The sequence below is a fragment of the Mus pahari genome, chromosome 5 (genome assembly GCF_900095145.1).
Source record: "Mus pahari chromosome 5, PAHARI_EIJ_v1.1, whole genome shotgun sequence".
In the NCBI taxonomy this organism is placed as follows: Eukaryota; Metazoa; Chordata; class Mammalia; order Rodentia; family Muridae; genus Mus; species Mus pahari.
In genome coordinates, this window is record NC_034594.1 from 152,339,709 (window position 1) to 152,356,522 (window position 16,814).

At 53.0% G+C, this 16,814-nt stretch overlaps 1 protein-coding gene across 2 annotated transcripts in view; it reads right to left on the reverse strand.

Annotated features, from left to right (window-relative positions):
- Positions 1-776: 776 nt before the first annotated feature.
- Coq8a (coenzyme Q8A) overlaps positions 777-16,814 on the reverse strand; it is a 29,817-nt gene continuing 13,779 nt past the window's right edge. Inside the window, exons 3-15 of one of the 2 annotated variants that reach the window (XM_021197788.2) lie at positions 13,614-14,027; positions 13,257-13,323; positions 8,899-8,973; positions 6,191-6,313; positions 4,533-4,618; positions 4,253-4,393; positions 3,829-3,910; positions 3,611-3,704; positions 3,276-3,417; positions 2,966-3,073; positions 2,763-2,828; positions 2,495-2,581; positions 777-1,645 (exon numbers count right to left, since the gene is read on the reverse strand). In XM_021197788.2, the coding sequence (XP_021053447.1) occupies positions 1,358-1,645; positions 2,495-2,581; positions 2,763-2,828; positions 2,966-3,073; positions 3,276-3,417; positions 3,611-3,704; positions 3,829-3,910; positions 4,253-4,393; positions 4,533-4,618; positions 6,191-6,313; positions 8,899-8,973; positions 13,257-13,323; positions 13,614-14,027 (1,773 nt within the window). In that variant the 3' untranslated portion in view covers positions 777-1,357. The remainder of the gene's footprint in view (positions 1,646-2,494; positions 2,582-2,762; positions 2,829-2,965; positions 3,074-3,275; positions 3,418-3,610; positions 3,705-3,828; positions 3,911-4,252; positions 4,394-4,532; positions 4,619-6,190; positions 6,314-8,898; positions 8,974-13,256; positions 13,324-13,613; positions 14,028-16,814) is intronic. The other variant, XM_021197787.1, reaches the window with a different exon arrangement.

Genomic DNA, 16,814 nt, shown 5'->3' on the forward strand with positions numbered 1-16,814 from the left:
AAAAAAAAAAAAAAGACTCAGGGTTGTTTGTCTGCAGCATTAACCTGGGAGTTGGATCTGTTCTGATGAGTTAGAATGGTACAGCTGGCACACAGTCAAGGCTGGGTGACCTTATCATAGACCCCAAAACTGCAACCCTCCTAGCCATTGACACTCGTTCAGATCTTTCAAGTCGCACTGGGCTTCAAAGGCAGCATCTGTGAAGACCAAGACTTGGCAAAAATTCCACAAAGAAATGGACAAGAATACCATGTTCAGGTAAAACTTAAGCACGGTGAGCCCAGTGTGGTGCAGGGGTGGCAGTGAACCAGGCCCCTAGCTAGACTTGGCATGGGCTTTAAGGGCACACAGTTCCTGTCCCAGGTCTGAGTCCTACCTCTCAGTGTCTGTTCTGTAGCCACTGAACCCCACAAGCTTGTTTTCTCTAAATGCCCAAGAAGCTTGGTGACGTAAACCTGTGATCCTAATTACTTGAGGGGAGGGGTAGTAAAGCAGGAGGATTACAAGTTCAAGGCTTGCCTGAGCAACTTGATGAGATCCCATCTCAAAAGTAAAAGGGCTCAGGGTCCAACCAACGGGTGGTAGGGCACTCAATTCACTCTGCAAGGCATTAGGCTCAATCTCCAAAGTCATTAAAGCCCTGAGTCAGAGACACGCATACATGGAAATGCTTACTATCTGCCTGTGTCGCCATGGTCTGTCCCCATCAAGAGCAACAGATGTTCTGGATCAGAGGCCTTTACAGATAAAGACCACACACCCAGGTCATAAGTGGGGCCACCTCCTTCCCAGGATTCATGGTACACATAGAAAATGGCAGTCCCCAATGCACTTCTTTATTGAACACAAAGGTATGAATGTGTAATTACAAGACATACAAACAAAGAGCCTGTGTCGCTCCCCTGGGGTGGGGTGATAGCTACCTCTCCTGGAGCATGCTGGAGCCCTGCTGCTCATCCAATGTCAGCCCTGCTTTTAAAGGGTCTGTTGTCCATGAGCTAGGGTGGCTACCCTACTGTCCTGAGCTTCTAGCTCCAGGCCACAGGCTGGGGTGGCAAAGGGCAGGGACATAAGCTCACCCAGAAACACACAATTCATTCCCATGGCCAACTAGACCCCAAAGGTGGCTGTGTTGAGTTTAGTACTGCATTGCTCCTGTCCTGGTTGTACATCCACAGCAGGGAGGAGATGGCAAAAGAAGCCTGCCTTTTTGTCTGGACAGTACAGAAGCAATAGGAGGGTCTACGCAATGCTCTCTTCCTATTCATAGAGGCTGTGGCTCCCTTCAACGTCCTCCCTCTGCTTGACTGAGCCTGAAGGAGGGCATGGCCCCTAGTTAGCCTGGACCACACCTCACCTACTGCAGCCCAGACTTCATTCTGCAGTAGTTACTGTACGCTTCCTCAAACATGGCCTTACAGGGGAAGCGGGCTTTCAGCTTAGAGCAGATGAGGAAAGAGCCACCCATCTTGCGGTGCAGAGAGTAGGTCTCCTCTGGTGGTGGGATGAGGCGGTGCTTCAGCATAACGGGGATCAGGTTGTGGATCTTCTCAGTAGTGCTCTGGGTACCGAAGTCAAAGGGCTCTTCGGAGGCAAAGGCCTCCCCCAGGATGAGAATGGCATCCAGGTGAGCATCCTCCATGGCCTGCATCAAGAGGAAGGCAGAGATGACTGGGTCAGAAGCCCCGGACCCAGGTCCTGACACAGCTCTCCATCTCAGTACCCAGTTCTAAGGTCCGAAGAACATCAGGGGTGACAGAATGACTTTGGTCATAAACAGTGTCAATAGGTAACTAACATCAACCCTCAGGAGCTGAGCAGACACAAGACCATGTGGGATACACAGTAGAGTGCAGGGGCCTTCGTTCCTCTCACAGCATCCACATCTGCCTTTACAAAGTTGTTCTAGCCAAAGTCACAGATCACAGGATAGGCAGTACTGGGGCTCAGCTACTGTGGAGATTGTTATGGAAGCCTGCCTAGCATACAGCAGTAGTCACCTGTCAGGCACGGAATACATGAGAAGTAACTGTCACCAGCAGAGCACTGGAGGGACAAGGGGTACTCAGGTCTGCAGCAAATCAAGCCAGCTGCACAGTCTTAGACGGTGGGAAGGATATGAAGGAGGGCCATCCATCCTGATGGAGTACGCCTACTAGGTGTGAACCAGAAGGTCAGGGAGGGTCAGCTCTCTGATAGCTGCTGGGTGGAAAGGCTCTAAAGGCCTGGGTTCTCTGTCCATCTAAGCAAGTCATCCCCTGCCTCTTGGTGACCAGGATGGGAAGGCAGCACCAGGTAAACCCTACGCAGAACGGTCCTGCTCTACCCTACATACGTCCCACTGCAGTTTCAGAATACGGGGCCTACAGAGGCCTTCAGGGGCCCATACCAGGGCCCCCAAGAGTAGCTGTTTCTTAGGTACCAAAGGAAGACACAGTGCTTCCTACAGGAAGCTGGGCCTGAATCTCCCAATGAGCCTGGGTGGTTCACTCACCTTGACCTCATAGCCGGTAAGGAACTTCATCTCTATGGATTTCTTTAGCACTGCCTCCCTGTCCTGGTCAGCAGCAGCCCGGATGACCTGGGAAGAACCGAGAGCTCCAGCCTACCCTACCATAGGCCTCCCACCCTGGCCTGGGATCAGAGCCCACTACGTGGACCTGACAGGCTGTGGCCAATTCCAGGTGGCTCCCCCACACTTTCAAGAGCAATGGCTCTTGGCCTTTGAAATACATGGGCCAGGGCCCCATTCCTGCTCTTACCTGAATGTAGAGGTCAGTAAAGGATCTGTCATATTCTCGAGTTGCCCCGAAGTCCAGGAGAGCCACCTACAGATGGAGACCCAACACTGAAGCTTTGCCCTGTGGTGCTGGTAAGCACAGAGCAGAGAGAAGGAGGATCTCTTCAGGGTAGGAGCCCGGGTCCCTGCTGATAACCTTCACATGAGGCTCAGGCTGGGCCTTACCTTGTGCTGCTGAGGGTCATAAAAGAAATTGGACCAGTTGGGGTCAGTCTGCATGACATGGAACTCAAACAGCTCCCTCAGGCACAGCACCAAAATGTTGTAGCAGATCTGGAGACAGGATGGGGACCTAGGTCAGGCAGCACAGACTAAAGTCCTGGCCTCCTAAATCCCATCCTAACTGCTCCCAGTGTGCAGCCCCAAGAGAAAGATGCAGTCGGTACCCCTTGTCCACCACCCCCCAAGGGAGGGCTAAGGGTCTCTGTTCACACCATTAGGTTCCCAGCACAGCAGACAGCACACTAGGGCGCACCTCATTCCTCACTTCCTGGCTCAGCCCTTCTGCCTGGTCCAAGGGGAAGCCTGATATGAGCTCTGTGGTCAGCACATGGGGACTGCACAGCTCATCCACAATCTCAGGCACATAGAAGAAGGGATGGTCCTTCAGCAGTTCCCTGTGTGGAGAGGGAGCTCACATCCAGTCTTGACCCCACACCCCCCAAATGGAGAGCCCACCACAGGGAAACCTACTCTGTAGAGGGGAGGATGTGGCCACACCCTAGTCCCAGGGCCATCCAACCTTAAAAACAGATATGCCTGCCTTCTTGGGTGCCCCTCAGTCTCCCAGGGTCCTCATAAGAGCTGTACCTGAACTTCTTGGCATAGGCGGCCTCCCGCTGGTAGTCACACTCAAGGGTAAGCTCCCGTCTCAGCACATCAATCAGGTGCTCAGGGAACAGGCCTGTGGCAGAACTGGGGCATCAGGAGGGAGAAGGGGCTCTGCTGGGCTTTCCCCTGGCATTCCCAGAACCAAACCCAAGTGCCCACCTACCCCTCCCACACCTCATGCCACGGCCCAGCCTGACCTTCTGGAAGCATGTTACTCATGTTCAGCACAGCCATGAGGTTGTTGACGTCACTGTTAATGCTCTGGGCCACACCAGGGTACTGCAGGGAGAGAAGGGACGTTACCTGGGGAGGCAGCAGGGCAGGCTCTCTGCCCATTAGCTTCCTAGCCATATCCAGCCAGCTTGGATGCAGCAGAGCCAAGACTAAAGGCTCTCCATTTCTTCTTTCTACCCCAGAAAAAGCCACAGGCTCCAGCCTGGCCCCCAGGAGGCCATCCTGCACCAAGACTGCTGGAAGCAGCTCTGTCCCTCTAACTCCTCATCTAGAAAACACACTCCTAGCTCCCAGTGCAGCCAGGTGCTAAAAACAGAAAGATGGTGCCTCTAGAGACATGTAAAGGCCCCACCCTCAAGTCCTGTGAGGACACTCAGAGCCATCTACCTGGATCTTCATGGCCACCTCACGGCCACCCTTCATGCGGGCCAGGTGCACCTGTCCTATGGAGGCTGCTGCAAAGGGTCGCTCTTCAAAGTACTCCAGCTTGTCCCTCCAGTGGGGGCCCAGGTCACTGTTGAGGGTTTTCTGGAAAGAGGCCAGGGAAGACAGGAGTACAGCCTGGTTACTGGGGTACCCTGATATGCACCCAGCTTGCCCCATAGCTTGCTCCTAGATGCCCAGGGTTGAGCAGTGGTTCCCCCAGCCCACCTCCTGCCAGGCTCACCGTCATCTGTTTCAGTGGCATGAAGTCAGCACTCTGCCTCACCCGCTCAAAGATCTTGGCCAGGTGAGGGTTGATGAAGGCATCATCTGGAAGACAAAAGAGGTCAGAGTGGGGCTTCCATTAGGGATGTACACGGGCCAGTAGGGCTGCCCGGGTACCGCATGTCCATGTGGCCTCCTGGGTAGAATAGGCCCATTAAGCTTTACCCTCTGTTATCCTGGGACCTGAAACTCAACCACAATGACAGCTCAGCCTCAGCTTCCTCCTGGCACACAGACTCCAGACCAGGACTGTAATGGGGACAGGGGTCTTCTCTGCAGAGCACACTAGTAAGACACTGACCAACATAAGGCACAGCCTTTAGATATAGCTCACCGCAGCTTCCCCTCCCCAGCAGAGCAGCCAGGAGGCAACAATTTTATAACTAAGAGACTAAATGTAAACTGCCCATAATCTGACTGTGTACTTCCTTCCTGTCTAATGTGGCACTGCACGGGCTATCATGAACATACACCTGTGGGTGGTTTAAGTGACAATGGCCCTCATAGGCTCATATATTGAAATACTTAATCCCTGGCTAGTGGAACTGTTTGGGAAGGATTAGGAGATGGGTCACTGGGAGTAGACTTTGAGGTTTCAAAAGCTCAAGCCATTCCCAGTTAGGTCTCTCCTCTTCCTCCTCCGCTTCTTCCTCTTCCTCCTCCTCCTCCTCCTCCTCCTCCTCCTCCTCCTCCTCCTCCTCCTCCTCCTCTTCCTCCTCTTCTTCCCACTCCCCTTGTTTCCCTCTCTCTGCCTCATGCGTGTGGATCAAGATGTAAGCTCTTGGCTACTGCACCAGTACCATGGCTGCCTATTGCTGTGTTCTCCGCCATGATGGTCCCAGATTCAAACTCCTCCTCCTCTAAGTTGTCTTGGTCACGTCTTAGCACAGCAGTAGACAAGCACTTATGGCAGTGCCCTCCCCTCCCCATGTGCTTGCTCTTTCAAAAGCCCTGGGAGTGCTGACTGCTGTGAAACACCAACACAGGCCTCCCATGCTTTCCCAGCCTGAGTCCTGCTTGCTCTTGGTCCTGTAGCACAGCTCCTAACCCTGCCAGCCCACTGCACTTCATTTAAGTTCTCAGACACCACACCACACTAGGCATGCTGTGAGTACTACTGGGCTTCAGTTATGTGCTGTCCACACCCCTTCCAAAATTCTGTGCCCAGCTACATGGCCCACAGGCAGCACCCTGCATCCAACCTCACCCTGAGAGTTGAACCTGGTCTAAGGAGTAAGCCCTCCTTGCACTCACACTTCCCCACTTAGAGCTACTGCAGGGCTCCTCCCCCTTGCTCTGCAAGCCTAGTCTCTGCTCCCTGCCCCCTCTAAGGTCACACACTGGTCCCCAAAGCTGACCTGCGAGCTCCTCTACTAGTTCCCAGTGCCCAATAGAGCAGGCAGGGTGGCAGGACCAGGCTGCCATGCTTAGAGACCGCCTCTCAGTTTCACAAAACACCCACCCAGAAGCAAGAAACATGCCCCTGTTTGAAGATAACATAAACATCCCCGTGTCCCAGACTGCCACAGCAGCTCTGTTTCCACATCTCGCCACTCTGCCCGCCACTACCCCCACTTGGATATCCACAGCTGGTGCAAGACTGAGCCCTCCACTCACCCTGGATGCTCAGCATCTGGCCCAGCTTCAGTGCGGCCCCACGCACCTTGCACAGTGTACTCACAATGCGCTCTGCATTCGCCTCTGACAGGAAGGGGCTAGAATCCAGCACAGCTTTCTTCCCTATGGGACAGAAGGGCTCATCATGCATCCAGGGTTTAGGAAGGGCGACCGGAAGAAACCTTCATGATGCCTGGGCAAAGGGACTCAGGCAATATACACAACTGTTCAGTGTCCACAGAAATAGGAAGGAAATTTCAAATCCCTATGCACATTCTCTATAGCCCTCCAAAGTTAGGGGGGCCTCCCTTACTAGTGGGTCAAGTCTGGCAAGAGGCTAGAAGATAAGCAAGCCTCTCCCCTACTTGTCCTGGCTGATGAGTCTCTGGGTCTGTACAGTGTGCCATATAGGTCTTGGCTGCAATAAGGACTCCATTGTCAGGGTCAAGGACAGCAGTCTTTGGGTGTTGTTTCTCCCCTCTGCCCCACAGCTTGGCACAGCCAACTGGCCCAAAGACAACCCCTTCTAGGACACAGAGTGGTGGCAACAGCTGGGTGATGACTCCAGGGAGCTGGTAGTGCCAAATGCATGCTGCTGCCAGCCATCAGCGTGGCCAAAAGGCACCATTGCTTCTGCCCACGTGCCAAATCCACCCTGTGGCAAGGGAGGAACACAAACAGGGGTCTAAGCTGCCAGGTCGCCCTGTCCTCCCCAGCCCCTCACACCTGGCAGCTCCTTCAGCACATAGCCACGGGCCTGGAAGGCCAAGGGAAGAGGATTTAACAACTGCCCTTGCATCAGGCAAAGCCCAGCCTGCTTCTGGCAAACCAGAGAAGGGGGCTACCATGGGGAGAAGAGTTATAGAGCCCTCAACTGCCAGCACCCAGTGACAGACACACTGAGGGCTTAGGCTCACTCCTTGGTCCAAACAAGAGGACAAGACATGCGGGGTAGGAGGGTCAGTCCACAGAAGTCTAGGCTATTCCAAGACCTACTTAAACCCTGGTGTAGGACCAATCCAGAACAAGTGGGCTCAGAAGGGACCCTGGCAACAGCAGAAGGCAGCACCAAGAGTGGGGCAGCCCAGCCCTCCCCTGTCCTCCCCAGGTTCTGGGACTCAGGATTAGGAAGACAGGAGTGAACACAGACAAGGCCACTAATTCCAGGACAAAGGAGGGAAACTGTCACTCACCTATACACAAACCACACCTCAGCTAAGCCCCATCTCCTGGTACTTGGAGATGGTGTCTAGCCCAACTGGCTTTCCTGGGCATCTCCACCCCACGGTGGGCTGATCCTCATAGGCTGAGATGTCCCCCACCCAGAATGGCCCGAACCAGGCAGGACAAGCCAGAAACATGGTGGTATGCCCAATGCAGGACAGGGTCTCCCAGGCAGAGCTTGCTAGCCTGGACAGCACCTTCAAGGTCAGGGCACTGTAGGCATATTAGGAAGCCTGAGCAGGTGGACCTCCCAAGGCCATTTACTCTGCAATGCCTCAGGACCTACTGGCAGGGTCAAAGGAACCTAAGTCTCAGTCACTGGAGTCCCTGAAAAAGGACACCAGCTATGCCCTTGAAGGCAGGCTGACCTCTTCTCCTCTTAGACGAGGTAGGGTGGAAAGTGGCTGGCAGGGGGTGCTGGAACTCGGAAGCTAGCTTCTCAACCAGAAAAACACACAGGCTTCACATCCCAAAGTACTTAAGCACCAGTACTAAAAATACCCATGCTAAATCCCCTGTTCTTGGGTCCCTTCCAAGAACATACACGGTGTCCATCCTAGGACTGGAGCCCGAGAATCCCGTGAGTGAAGTGCTGCCTGGAAAACTGGTACACCCTCTCAGGCCCCAAGAGCACAGACCATGAGGACCAAGAGGTCTGTGATGGGTGTGAGAGCTGTAAGGAACCTTCATGAGAGTGTGGGACCAGAACCTCAAATGCACTTGGAAAATCTACCGATTTGGAACCCCTAATGGCTCTGCTGGGTAAACTCCCAGACATCTACTCTCAAAGAGGGGCTCACATGGCATCCCATGGCTCCTTCCCCAGCCAGAATCCAAGCATCAGGAAAACCCTCGGTGTTGGTGGGGCCTGAGTACAGAACATTCTCTAGGTTGCACAGCCACAAGTGGTCCCTGAACTTGTGTTCCAGGCAAGACTGATGGGCCAGATCCTGGGCGGCAGAGAACAGAGGTGGTGTGGTCTTTGTCTCAGAGACAATAGTCTCTGGAATGGCCCCAGCCCCTCTGAGCCATGTTCAATGAAGGAATGACACAATATTTCTGTCCCAATGCCTACATCCCTACCCACGGGGACAGAGGAGCTTTGCATCTGACCTCAGCAGATTACAATTCAGAAGGTCCTCAGGAGCAGGGCAGGAGAGGAGAGCAGGAACAAGCAAGCAAGTATGGAGGTGCACATGCTGGTGGTAACAAGAGTGTGGGTATGCAAAGGGAGCCAGAGGGGCTGGGAGGTCAGCTGGGGCTGAAGGAGGGAGCCATCTCCAATTCTCCAATCCTCCTACTCTCTAAGCAAGTCAGTCTACCAGTCACTCAACCCCAGGAACAACATCTACAGGAACTACATTTCAGAGGGCTCCTGCCGTCAGGGCATGGGTGGCTGACATTCCTGGAACAGAGGTGGGCTGGACAATGATGGACTAGACCTTGCAGAAGCATCCACCCTTTCTACACAGGGCCCTGCTCACCTGTGGAGTTCTCAGAGCGCAGACTCTTCTTGGCAACTTCAGCCAATGCCCCAATTCCCAGACCCACAGCCAGACCTGGAAGGGCAGGAAAGCAGGTGCTTGAGTGGCTGGGGCCACCCAGCTACCAGGCCTGGTGATCAGCAGGCAGGTACCACTGCAGGATTCTGACGTTTGCTGGGTACTCCCAATAGGGAGTTAAGAACACACACTGGTGGTTGTAGAACCATCAGCTCTGGGCAAGTGCTTCCTGGGAGTTTGCACAGCTCTCATCCATCACCTGTGACAACCCACACTGGTGAAAACACAGACAGACTCCATATTGGGAGGAGCCAGCACAAATGAGAAGACAGAGCAGGCCCGGTCTGTGGACCACTTCCTGGAAGTACAACTATGGAAGACAGCCACTTCCTGGAAATACAACTATGGAAGACAGTCACTTCCTGGAAATACAACTATGGAAGACAGCCACTTCCTGGAAATACAACTATGGAAGACAGCCACTCGCTCAAGTTTGCAAGAGCATCCAGCACTCTTGAATTTTCCAGGTCATCACTGTATCGATGCTGTGCAGCAGGAAAACCTGGGACGTTCAACAACAGCAAAACCACAGGGCGTCCCAGCTGAAGTCCCCTACCTCCCCTCCCATGCTGGCAGCACTGACAGTGACTGAGAACAACAGCCCTTGGGTCTTCCCTCCCAGGAGGTATGGCTGAGGCCAGGCAGAGAGCCTGGGAGCCTGGCTCAGGGCCCACACCTTCCTGGAAGCTTCCTTCCTTGGCTGTACAGGACGACATGCCACTCCGAGACAGGGTACAGGGTATGAAACTCTTCTCCGATCTTTCTACAATAATTAATGCATTACAGAAAAATGCTGGATTTGCTGAAAATGTATAAAAAGAAATTTAAGCTGTGTGTGGCCACACGTGCTGTCATCCCAGCATTTTCGAGGCTGAGGCACGAGGTCTAACATAGTTCAAGGCCACCCAGGGATGAAAAGCAAACTCTAGGATATCCAGGAGTATATATGGTGACCTTGTCTCAAAAAAACCACTCAAGTAACTTTTTAAATGCTTTTTAATTAAAAGGTAATTCTTTTGCACATTTAATACTATATTTATCTGCCACTAGGTGGCAGTGCATGCTCTACTTTGCCCACCTTAACTGCCACTCCTACCACAGAGGTCACTAGGAGAACTAAAGGTGTCAAAGTGCCCACACTCTCAGGTCCAAGGTATGGCAACCAAACCACTTGTTTATTCAAAACAATCAGGCCGGTGGTGACAAAGGAAGTCTCGTGTCAACTACATGCATGACTTTTAAGATTTCTGGAGGCCATTAAAAATAATAATAATAAAATAAAAAGGCAAGAACAAACATGGAGAATGAATTCTAATGCATTTAGCCCAGCATATTTAAAATAAACGTAAAAATTGAAAGGATTTTCCATCTCGGGCATGTGCATTGTCTTCAAATCCTGTGGGAAGGCACATGCATAGGACACATGTGGCAGGACAAGCCAAACTGGAAGAAGCCACAGCGACAACCAGGACATGCTGGTGCCCTGGGACAGGGGCGGTGCCCTGGGACGGGGGCGTTACTGAGGATGTCTGGTGGGGCAGGCACCAGCCCTTTAACACTCTGCCTACCCAGGCCAGTCTGGATGGCACTGGGCACTGGGAGCCAGAGTCCTGATTAAACATTAACTTCCCGCCAAATGTCTTCCTCACCCTACCTAGCACAATGTCTAACTTAGCAAAAGAAAGGAGGACAGGCAGCACTAACCTTCACCAATGTCCCTTTGGAGTCCTTCCAGCTTAGAGCAAGCCCTGAGACACGCCCACAGAAAAGGCAGGCAACATCCAGCTGCACACACAGCAGTCAGAGACCCCCTACCCATACCCCCGGTCAGACAGCACTGGGTCAAACTGTCCCTTCCTGTTTCTGGGCTCCCAGACAAAGTACAAACTCTACCATGGGAGTGGGGGGACTGTTATTAAACAAATTCCTGAAGGAACATTCTAGAAAGGAGGTCTCTGGCTCTGTCAGTAGCTGCACCAGACCCAGGAGCTGCCAAGAGAGGGGCAGGCCCCTGCTGCAGGCAGACCAGGAGGTAAGAACAAGCTCACCCTTGATCATGATCTCCCCAGTTCTATGAACCCAGAATAAACTGGCTACCCTTCATGGGCCTGGTATAATGAGATTCTTGGAATCCCCGGTGCGCAGCTTCACCCAGAGCCAGGTAAACCTGGGATAACTAACTCTGGGAAGGGGAATTCCAGACTGGGATTTTTTTCTGCCACCTTCAGGTACTCTGCCTCTGCACCCAAGGATGTCACACAGCACTGCCTCTCCTACTGTGCTGTGTGTCTAGAAGGCTCAATCTCCACATGTCACTGAGAGGAGAGAACCAGTGTTGGCAGCCTGACCTTCCTCATGGCCTGTGTCAGCACACTGCCCATACACAGAAAGTTCCTAATACTTCTCATTATAGGTGGTTTTGCCATCAAGGAAGGGAAGTGACGGGCCACAGAACTTTCCCGCACGCAAAGCAGAGGTCCAGTGGGCCTGCGTCCAGCCTACTCTGGTTAACTCAGGAGCCTCACCTAGCCTTCCCATTCAGGTCCCTCTGGAAGTCACCAAAGAAGCAGTCACTCCACTCCCTGCCAGTCACCACAGGTGGAAAGCAAAGAAGCTTTAACCGCAGGGGCCTTCGTGGGCAGGCTGGGTGGCATGGAGGGCGGGGCAGCAGGCCACCACTCCTGCTGGTGCTGCTCTGCCTGGTGAAATCCCAGGGCTTGTTTACAACACATGGCTGGAAAGGACCTCTGCAGAAGCAACCAGACAAGAGCGCTGAGTAACCAGGCACTGTAGACCAGACCCCACCCTCAGGAGGGACCCAGGGTCTTATGTGTGTATGCTAGGCAAGATCTCCACTCCCTAAACCACATCCTCAGCCCTAAACTCCACTTTAATTAACACACGTGGCTCACTCAAAGAAAGTCCACATAGAGCAGACAGACATGGCTAATGTCCTCTGCGAGGGTACTGACAGTGTACTTCTAGATAAATACTTGGCATCCAATAGCAGCCTCGCCTCCCAGGTGCTGCAGCCCAGGAGGAAGAGGGAGAGGAACAAAAAGGAAGAGACAAAGCTCCCTGAGCTGTCTTCTCCCAGGGGAAGACCTAACAGGTCCCCTGCTGGCTATGTGGGAAGGTAGGTGCCTACTTATGGGACGGGCAGTTCAGATGTCCCTGCACAAGACAGGTCTGTGCTCAGCTCCTCCTCTGAAACTGTACAGAACAGGTTCCCAGCAGGTTCCTGTCACACTCGATGAAGAATTTGCTACCACCTACCAGGAACACCGTAACAGACTGCTTCACCGCAGGCCCAGAAACTGTCGGTACCCACAGCCTGAACCGTCTGAAACTGCCTGTTGTTTCTGCCACAGGTTTTGGCAACGGTAGAGAGAAGAGAAAGTAACTAATAGAGATGGACAAACAAGAGGACACACTTTCCAGGAAGGGGAAAACAGAAGGTCCTGGGCCTCCCTAACCAACTCAACACCAGCACCGTCATAACCCACCAGAACTGTTATGTAGCTAACCATTGGCCCAAGGCCAGTATGGGAAACAAGCCAGCAAAGCTATTCTTTTGTAGTTTACATTGCCTGGACCTGGAGAACCTACAGAGGACAGCTAAACCTTCATAAACTTCACCTCCAGGAACCCACATCACAGTACCCTGCAGCAAATGGCCTCAACAGGACCTCGCAGATGAGCAGTGTGCACACGCACTATGTAAGTGTCCTTCCAGAAGAGCAGGGTCAAAGGCTACTTGCATAAAAGCAAGGACAAATGAAGTGCCCAAGCCTGCAGCAATCAGCTTTAACTGTTGGCAGCAAAGGGCCACAGTCTGTCAGTACCACACTAGCAGTCAGACTGTGGGATCTGGTAAGCAGGTTCCCCAAATGGCTGGTCCCAGACCAAAAGGTCCTCTATCCAGGGAGCCAAAGGGCCCAGTGAGGCACCTGTACTCATGACAGGTCTCCTTCCAGCAAAGACTGCCCCAAGAAGGACCCACCAATTAGCCCAAGCTGTAGCTCACAGCAAGACACAGCCACACACCAGCCCCAGGGATAAACCAAGATGAGGCTAGAATCCAGTAACGAGGTCATCACCCACAGGAAAACCCTCAACAGCTACTTCATGGGCAACATGGCCATATGCCACCCAATACTGGGGCATGGCTAGATTCCCAACCACTTCCACCATAATGTACAGTGGCCACCTCCACTCGAACAGGACAAACAGGGCAGGGCAGTAGAAGAGGGGCAGCACGGGGTACGTGACCACCTCACCTCCAAAGTTGGCCAACCGCCCAATCCGGGTAACTGGCACCTTCCGCTCCCGAGCCCGCTCACTGAGCTGGAGGGAAAAACAAGAGAGACCTATAGGATTGACAAAACTAACAAATGAGACAAGACAGCCTGAGGCTCACGCTGTCTGTGCCTCCCCTCTCAACTCCCACTGGCAGCACTGTACAAAAAGGCTTCCAGGTATTTCTAAAGTCATTGGGGGTTGGGGGAGGGGATACAGACCAGCCCCAGCCCCAGCCCCAGCCCCAGCCCCAGCCCCAGCCCCAGCCCCAGCCCCAGCCCCAGCCCCACTGGGAGAAGAAACCACCCAAGTCCAGCCGTGAAGCCTTTCAGACCTACCATCTGCTTGTGTGGCTTGCTCTCAGGGCGAGCCTTGGCCTGCCGGGCCTTTTCAATGTCCTCAGCCGTGAGGCCTCCCACGGGGGACTGGTCCTGATGGAAGAATCTTCGCTGGATGCCGCTGACCAAAACCAAGTCTCTGTGATCTACAAAGAGCCTTCCATTGACTCTGCCCATAGGAGAGGTGGCCTGTCCAGGGAGCCCAGCTTCCCTGAAAGGCCCACTGGAAGCATAGGCAGGGGCCGGTCCCTGACTATGGGCGTGACCCAGGGATGGAGACAGTGACTGGTCCAGGGAAGAGGCTGCAGAGAAGTCCAGGGAGGTTCCAGCTGCCTGTGGTGTTGAGAACTGAACTTCGGCTTCCAGATCTTCAAAGTTCTCAGTGGCATATGAATCTTCATGCTTATCCTGACCCTGCGGGGACAAAGGCCAGTGTGAGGGGCAGGGCTGGTCTGGTAAGGTACTTGCATGTGACTGCCAATCAGCCCTCTCTAATCCTCCAAAGGATGCTGCCTAAGACCTGGAGTCCACTTCAAAGGCTAGGAGGCAGCAAATAGCTCTCATATGCTTCTAGAACCCTGCTGTGTGATCTCAGGCAGGACGGACACTATACACCACTGGGCACTTGCTGTAGGCCCAACCAGGGCCAGGGAAGATAGATGCACATGATTGTAGCAACAGGCTCCTCATCTATAACGCAGGGCCAGCACTGAGCACGTGGGGCTTTTAGGAGAGAACCCAGGACAAAGATGAGGAAAGCCTGCAGAAGCATAAGTCACAGACCAGGGAGGGACGAGAGAACACAGGTGGGAAGCACAGAACCACAGCACATCACAGCAGACAAAGCCCACCATCAACCCGGCATGCAGCTATAGCTCTTGCCAGACATGGTCAGAGCCTGACTGTCCTTGTCAATCTGAGATACAGAGAAAGGGGCAGAGGACAACCCATGTTTCCTTTGTACATTATAGGGTCAACCTCCAAGCCCAGATTCCTTCTAATTTTTAACCTGGAGTGAACTTGGACAAGTTCCTAACCACTCTCAGTGACTTCTACATCTGAAAATAGGGCCCCCACTGTCAGACAGCGACAGAGTTACACCCAAGGTCACAGAAACTGCTGGTAAATGCTATAATTAAATAGCACTGTGTCCTAGAGAGAGGGGGAGGCAGGCCTATGGCCATGTTCGCTGGTCCAAATGAAATCTGAGCAAATGCCACGGCCTACGTGCTGTCCAGATGCCATACAGCAACACAGGGAGACCTGCAGCCCCATGCCCTGCTCTAGAGCCCTGCTCTCCCAGGAAGTGGGTAGACTAGGAGCTACTCTCACTTCGCAACACCAAACAGACTAAGAGCTGATGTGATCGGTAAAGGGCAGAAGGTAACAGGCAGCAGAGCAGGGGTCCAGAGCCAAGGCCAGCTCTGCTGCCCCAAATCCCAGAACAGAACAAACACAGCACACTGAGGTTCTGGGGCCCTCTACAGCCAGGGAGGCCCAGTAAGATGAGCCTGGGTCAGAATCCCCTCCTGCCCCACAACTCCCAAGATAACCTCCTAGTCCTGTGTGACTGCTATTACAGTAGCGGGGGTTCCTACATGCAGCAAAGGACCCCTAGTGCCTGAAAGGGCCCCAGCCTCTGTAAGCACCTGATGAAATGTGTGACTATGAGGCACATAGGCTCCTGGAGCAATCAGATCCCTCAGACCGCCACGGTGGAGAAAAGCAGCACAAACCTAAGCATTAGGGACTGAAGGGAACCCAGGAGGCCTCTGTGCCCAGGGACATCCTCCATGGCAGTGAGCTACCCGTCTTCTGTCTCAAGTGATTATACAATGTAGGGACGAGAAGAAGTCTCGGGTGGGAGCTTGCACACTGGTGGAGAAAGCCAGTCTAGAATACAGTCTTCATTTGGAGTGACCCAGAGCAAGCTCACCTTCCAGGCTTTCCAGAGGACAACCACCCACTGGCCAACCTCAACACCAGGAGGACAAAGACTCTCACCCTAGCCCTCGATGTAATCTCGGAGGGAATAAGCACATAGCACATGAGCAGTAGGGGACCTCAAGAATGCAGGGGAGAAAGACTTAAAATCAGAGTAGCCTGTGGGGTGAGAAATACTATGTCACCCTTACAGAGGAAGGAGGGGTCTGGGAATCCTGGACTGAGATGAGGCTGGAAACTGGGACAGCCTTGCAACCAGAAAAGCATGAAACCTTTATCCAGAACTATAAATAAATAAATAAATAAATAAATATTTATATATGCTTGCTGTTTAAGCCTTTCAGTCTGTTGTCTTCTATTACCGTAACAACCTCCTCATAGAGAAACCTGATCTCTAATATGACAGCAGGACATGCCACGGGACAGAAATGGCACAGGAAAGAGGCAGGGCAATCTCTGCAATGCATGCACATAAGGGTATGCACACATGCTCGCAAGGGCGTGCACACTCTCACACACCTACACACCTCCCTTCAGGCTACTGAGTTGCTAACAGGCAGCACTATGGTACAGGCTACTGAGTTGCTAACAGGCAGCACTATGGTACAGGCTACTGAGTTGCTAACAGGNTAACAGGCAGCACTATGGTACAGGCTACTGAGTTGCTAACAGGCAGCACTATGGTACAGGCTACTGAGTTGCTAACAGGCAGCACTATGGTACAGCCAGGTCTGTTCTGACACTGCCCTGGCTTGGACGCACCCCTTGATCTAAGATGTTGAGGTTTCCTGGACCTTTGCCCCAACAGCATGAGGGGAGGGGAGAGACAGTGCTGCTCTCCCCGGGGCTCTGAGAGCTGCCACTCTGGAAAGGAGCGCCTTCAGCACATAACAGGTCTTGGCGAGGCTCAGGAAGCCTTGCCTATACCAAGGAGCCTTCAAAGGCTGAAGCTGGGGTAGACTGATCTACAGATGGGCCCTGCTGTGGACTGCATGTCTGAAACCCAACCCATTGCATGCCAGTACATGGAAGGAGATTACATCATGAGCACAGAGCCAGGAAATGGTCCCTTATTAGATGCCAAATCTACTAGAGCCTCAATCTTAGCCTTCCCAGCCTCCAGAACTGAGAAGTAAGTAGTGTTACTTAAGCATCCTAGGCTGGTATTCTCACACAATGTCCTACCCTACACTAAAATGACAGTAGGACACACCAGCCACTGGGCGCTCTAATCTCATCTACAAGACTGGAGGTCAG